The sequence below is a fragment of the Nicotiana tabacum genome, chromosome 24 (genome assembly GCF_000715075.1).
Source record: "Nicotiana tabacum cultivar K326 chromosome 24, ASM71507v2, whole genome shotgun sequence".
Taxonomy (NCBI): domain Eukaryota; kingdom Viridiplantae; phylum Streptophyta; class Magnoliopsida; order Solanales; family Solanaceae; genus Nicotiana; species Nicotiana tabacum.
In genome coordinates, this window is record NC_134103.1 from 30,481,986 (window position 1) to 30,488,655 (window position 6,670).

The window sequence follows — 6,670 nt, forward strand, 5'->3', positions numbered from 1 at the left end:
TTGCTTTTAAGCACTTGTGCTTAAAAGTCACTTTTTTAAGCTAATCCAAACGGGCTCCTAGTTAAAGCACCGGAAAACTTTTGAAGGGAAAAACGTACTCACTTGGTATTTGTATCAAATCAGAGAAATTTGCCGTGGTTAAGTATAACTTGGGGTGAGAATACATTTAAATTTATCATGATCATGTGATGTAACATTCATTGATTTAATGTAAATACTTATAGATAAGTTATTCCCACTTTTACCAGTAATATCTTAAGATTAACATGGTGCACGTTTCTCTCCCCTTCCCATGCTTTCGGAGGGTGGTTAACCGAATACCCTTTATCGAAAAATTATATTGTATATATAAAATTTTATATTATATATAAAGATCAAAAATTATTTTTTATGTGCGTAAATTAAATTTTAAATATTTTTGGCGAAATTTCTGGCTTCGCATTCTCCTTTGTCAACATGTTCGAATTAGTAAGGACTTTACCAGTTATCACATCGTGTGAGAAATTAGTTACTTGACTCAAGACGCGTAGGTATACTTTGTCAACAACCAGGGAACAAAGCAGGTCTTCGTTTGACTCATCAAGAATTCCTTTTCGACCAAAATATTGCTTTTTACAACCCAGTATTTGATATCAGTCAGGCAACTGGCCACACATATATCATTTCCAAGAAGTTGCTTATGACTTTAGACTAACGTTTGCGCGTACCTTTGGAAGAAACTTTATGCAGCTAGCTATTCCTCAGAACAGAATAAATTAGAATAAACAGCATTGATTAAAATTGATAAGCTTAACATTCAGAGCTTTTGTATAGATTTCACCCCTTTTCTTGCCGACAATGGAACTCATTAGCCCTTAAATGTATCCCAAATGACCAGGTAATAAATATTGAAAATTTGGCTTGGTTTCTGATCCGCTGGGCTTCTTCACAACAATTCGCTTTGATCTTTCCAAGTAAACGGTTCCTTCTAGTCCCATCCACCCGGATTCAGATCGGATAAAGATTCTCTACCTAAATAGTTCAGCATTGAGACTCAAGTTTTTTTGCCTGCACGACCTGCTAAGAGAATGAAATATTATTAGTTTATAACGCAGAGAAACCCTCTGAGCTGCGAGTATAGTTGTAATGCTTCATAGTTCCATTGCAAGTAGAAGATCAACATATGATTGACAGATTGTTTTGACTTTATAAATGGGTTCCCAGGAAATTATAACCTTTCGATTATTAACAGGAAAAACTATTCAATTCATTATGGACATCAATGCAGACAAAAATGACAAACATAAACAAAAATTTCCTACTCAGAACCAATGAGGAAACCAGTAAATGCCGTCAAATTACATTGAAGAGTTGGAAAATAACATAGTGAAGAGTTATTATACACACTACGCAAACAAATCCGAGTCCAAGCTGTGCTCAAGGAAACAGAGCACCGTCCCTTCTAGATGTATATAGCCAGGAGCGAAGGATCAATTTTTCATCAAATGCCGAAACTATGTTGAGAACTAAGAAATACAAAAAAGAGCATGGAAGAAGAAACTTAAAAGATGACAGCATTAAATATTTTGTCAAACTTATATTATCACTAGGAAGCTTCTAATTGTTGGGATGATTAGAGACAACAGGCAAGTATGTCTTCAATAATCAAACAGTCGGTATCCTGATAAGGAGAAAATCTAGTAGAATATGAAGGCAACAGCAGAAAAGAAGCTCAACAAAGATATGGATGGCAGAAATTAAGATATCATCATTTCGAGCTAAAGAAAAACAATCACCTAGTGCTCAAGTTTGCTGCTGTATGCAATTTGCAAATGAAGTCCCGTCAAGCCTACCAACATGACAAAAACCTGCAGTTTCACCATCTCGAGCTATTCTCTCTTTTCTTCTACCGGAGGAAGAATGTAATGATAAGTTATGTTCGTTCTGAGTGACACCCATATGGTTCAGTGAAGATAAATTCTTATTCTGCTTTTGGCCCATCAAATTTTCCTGGTTCAACATCTTGGTGGTAGCATCTGTTTCTGGCTGACTATACATGGTGGTATTCTGGCTTCCAGTGGAGAAAGATATTCTTGAATTTGAGTTTTGCCCTTCTGAACTTCTCCAAAATTTAGGACTCAAAAATTCTGCACGGGGGAGCATGAAACATGTAGTTCCTGTAAAATCGGTATTTGAAATCCTCCCTGTTGTTATTCCCAAATCATGCTGCATTTCATCAAGTAATCTCTCCAAACCATTTACACGTTTCTCTAAGGAACTCATTCCATTTCGTGAGCTGCCGATAAATCCCTGCAACAAAGAAGAGAGAGGCTGAGCTCAGCATGTGTCTCTTGGCACAAAATATAACTCATTATTCTTAAATAATGCAGACTACAGGATGTGGCACAGTGGCAGCAACTAAATGGGGACCAAAAGTTAAATACGATGTTTGAAGGGTGCTGAGCAGAGGGGAGAAGAAATGTACCTGGAGGAGGTTCAACAAACTGGACTGTTGATTTTCAATCTGAACAAGCTGTTTGCTGATAGAACAGAAATTCTCATACTCTTTGTGACTCAAGGGTGCATCTTCATCGATGTTTCCATCAGGTACATCCATATTATAATTGTAATCCTCAAACAGTGGAACAACCCGAGAACTTGACCGTGAATTACCATACCTATGGACCTTTTCATCAGGTGGTTTGTTAAATAGAGTTGACTTTAATTCTGAGTTTGAACTGCTACAACTAACTGTATCTGCTGAATCTTGAACTCTAGGATTTTGATTCTTCTGTTCATCTTCATTATCCAGCTCCAATGAAGATGCCAGTGAAACAGTCCGTTTCAATTTTGCATCAGGGGATTTTCTTAAATCCAGCTTACAGGAGCTTATGACATTTGATTTTGTGCGGCGGAACCTAATAGAATTGTTCTTCTGGGAGGTGATAGAGGAAGAACTACTGGATGCAGGTGACTTGCTTGGGCGGGTTGCTTTCTTCGGATGAGGGGTCTCTCTGGCTGTATCACTCGAACTTTTGGAAGGAGTTGGCGAACAAGCACCACTACCACAATCTGGAGACACAAATTCATACTATATACTTTAAATTTGGCATATCATAGGATAATTTAGGTAGCAGAATGTAGGTGATTAAATAATTGCATTTACAATAAGAGATTAAAGATCGAAATATATAGCGGAAGAATCCACATCAATCTCTTGTAGAAACATGTCATACAATTACGTTACAGTAAACATAAAAACAGCAATTAGGATAAGACGAAGATACAACATTTGACAAGGGAGAATAGCCTGAAAGCTCACTATAACCAAAGCTTGGAACAAAGTTACTGTGACGCAAATGTGGTTGAAATAGTTTAGTTACTAAAAGGATTGCATTTTTCAGACAAGGAAACCGGGAACAAATGGTTAAAGCCCAAGATTCCCTGGACCTGGACTCATCTGACAAGATGTGTTTCTGTGCATGTGTATAGCATGTCATTAATAATCAATTAGTAATAACAAGCGTTTTGTCCGGAAAATTTAAACTAGAAAAGAATTTTTAAGAAGAAAAGGAGTTTACAAGTTTTAAATTGTGCAGGCCTAGACATATGTAACCATCTTCCCAATTTGCAACCAGACTGGCCTATATGTAACTCTTACCCAACAAAAAAATCTCTTATCCTACCAACCAACAATCTTCAATAAAAGCTTCCTTTTAAGCAAACATTTCCATAGTGTTAGGAAATCAGATTCAACTTTAGTCAGTCGCCATACAAGGAAACTAGTGTTTGCGCCATATACGACATGTATTTCTATCTCTTATTTTTTACTTTAAACCTAAAATTTTAGTACTTAACAGTGGGTAATTATTACTACGCATCTTGTACATTATATTAAATACAAATTCTAAATTTTTAAATCTTTTATTCGCTATTTCCATGCTTTCAAGTAGCTATAGTGCCATCACATATAATTTATAAAATTGAATATATTTTTCGAATAATAAAATGACATTTTAGTTCATGATCAAGGGAAAAAAATTAAACAACTACTTTGTGAATAATTTTTTTTTTGAGTTGAGATTAACTTATAGCCGGTTTGGCCAAGCTACTAAAATGTGCTTATTTTGAGAAGTGCTTATTTTGAAAAGTGTTTTTTTCAAAAGTATTTTTCAAAAAAGTACTTTTGGTGAGAATTGGTTTGTGTTTGGCTAATTAATTTGAAAAGTATTTTGGAGTAGTAATTAGTGTTTGACCAAACTTTTGAAAACTGCTTATAAGTATATTTCGTCAAAAGTGATTCTTAGAAAAGTGCGGAGAGAAACTACATTTTTATGCTCTCAAAATCTGTTTCTGCTTCTCCTCAAAAACACTTTTTTTCTTTTTAAAAGTTTGGCCAAACACCTCAATTTTTTGACAAAAGCACTTTTGGCAAAAAAAAAAAAAAAAAAAAAAAATTGGCCCAAAAAAATTAAACAGGCTATTAGTTTCGTCAAAGGTACTAGCGAGTTCACCATACAATATAAACTTAGCTCTGTAACAAACTCGAAACTAGATCCTATTTGAGCATTGTTAATTGCTCTCTTTTAACATCACTAGCCATTTTGAATCCTCGCATCTCTCTGATTGCTTAGAAGAAAAATATTAGGTATTAAAATATAATACCTCATGAAAACTAGGGGAATTCAAGCACCTAGGCTAGCTTCTCACATAGGAATTGTCTTTAATACCGGAACCTTTAATTTTCCACAGAAAAGGTTAGCATTTATTGAATGTTACCTTTCGGGGGAAACTTGGATAGTGATTGAGGCAAAACATCATCTGAAGTACCTGGAACTTCGTTCCACCATTCTAACGCCCGATTCATCGTTTCTCTCACAACCTTCACCTGTAGATTTAAAGCAGTATCCAATAAGCCAATTTTTCTTTTTAATTTCAAATCTGTTTGTTCCAATTTATCAAAATAAGTTTAAATTTTTTATATATTTTGAAGTGTTAATTATTTTTGCTTATATGCAGTACTTTTCCAAATATGTAAATTTTATTTTTAAAACTTAAAAATTTGAATTTACGATCAAATTTTCGAAATTGGAACAACAAATGTAGTGTAATTTGTACCTTATCGAATCTTTTGTTATCCAGTGACGTGATGCAGAAGGCCTTCAACTCTGACAACAACTCTCTTTCAGCGACCGCTAGTCTTCCTAATGTCTCCGCCGCGGCTTTCCGCACAGTCCAATCATAACTACTCAGAAACTCAACCGTAATAGGAACTATGCTATTCAACACATTTTTACTCGAAGCACCACCAACACTCACAACACTACCAATGAGCGACAACAACGCCGGTTTCGCTTTAAAGCTATCATTCTTCACCAATTTCAACAACTTCGGCAGCAGTTTCTTCAGCTCCGCCGGCTCAGGATCAGGCGACGCTTCAATCGCTGCCGCGAGACACAATGAAGCTCCGATCTGCGAGTTAATATCCTGTTCGTGCATAATAGCGTCTATTAAAGGCTTCAAAATAGACGAAAACGGCGGTTGAGTGATTTCTGACGCAATTGACGAAACAGCTTCTACACAGGCCGAACGAACGGCAGAGTCAGGGTCACGAAGTCGCCGAAGGACGGAGGAGAGCATTTTAACGAGATGCGGTGAAAGAGCGTCGCCGTGAGAAGCCGAGAGCACGCCGATAAGCCGAACGCATTGCCGGCGCACCGGAGATTTATCAGAAGAGTCCGTACTAGAAATACAAGTCAAGAATGCACCAAAACCTTCACTGTTAAGATTTCTAGCTATTGACTCGAGCTCATTCGTCGCAACAGTGAGAGTATCACGGTCGGATAATCTATTGAGGCATGTATTCACTCTATTTTTGAGATCACTAGGTTGTCTCTGTAGCGCCATTGGCGGCAAACTGGAGAATATGCCGTGTCCGGTGAGGTACAGTAAAACCGTAACGGAAGCTGAGCCGCCGGCGACGGTTACAGTGGTGGTGGTGGAAAGAGAGGGAAAAAGGTAAGGGAAGTGTGAATGGGGAGTCAATGGAGCTGGTTTTATATGTTACAGAGAGAACGTGGGAAGGAGTTGTGCCATAAGTTAGGGAGTGATTTATCATCTGCGGGAAGGCTCAGCTGGTTACAGAGGAGTTTATTTTAATTTAAATAAAATCGATTACATTTTCTTCTGTGGAGATGGTTTTTACGGACATTATTAATTATTAATTACAAATGGACATTTTGGTGTCATTATTAATTTTTAACCCTTGTAAACAAAGTTATAGAAAAATAGCTTTTGCCAAAATTTTGGCAAGTGCTCCTAATAACCATCAGAATTTCTGATATGATGATCATTAAAATTTACTACAAAAATATAGCAATCACCATAATTTTTTATAATGTGATAACTAGGATTTATCACAAATGGCAATCGTAAGAAATTTTCATACAGTAATTCCCAAGATTTACAAAAATGACAATCGTCAAAAAATTTCATATGATGAACACCAGGATTTGTCAGAAAACATGACAATCGTTAGTATTTTCATATGGAAAAATTCTGGTAGTATGCTTCAAAATTCTAGCAACGAGTTTTAAATTTTGACAGTGAAGCTATTGTACCAAAAATTTTAATTAAAATCAAATATAAATGTTGGTTCTAAAAATGTCCATCTGATGCAATTTCTTGATCT

General features: G+C 36.2%; 1 protein-coding gene across 1 annotated transcript; it reads right to left on the minus strand.

Moving 5' to 3' along the window:
• Positions 1 to 566: 566 nt before the first annotated feature.
• On the minus strand, positions 567 to 6,104 carry LOC107775867 (TORTIFOLIA1-like protein 4). Its single transcript, XM_016595663.2, has 5 exons — positions 5,098 to 6,104; positions 4,759 to 4,867; positions 2,465 to 3,051; positions 1,776 to 2,289; positions 567 to 1,056 (listed from the first exon to the last, which is right to left on the minus strand). The coding sequence occupies exons 1-4, from the start codon at positions 5,884 to 5,886 to the stop codon at positions 1,783 to 1,785; spliced, it is 1,992 nt and encodes a 663-aa protein (XP_016451149.1). The 5' UTR covers positions 5,887 to 6,104; the 3' UTR covers positions 567 to 1,056; positions 1,776 to 1,782.
• Positions 6,105 to 6,670: the final 566 nt, after the last annotated feature.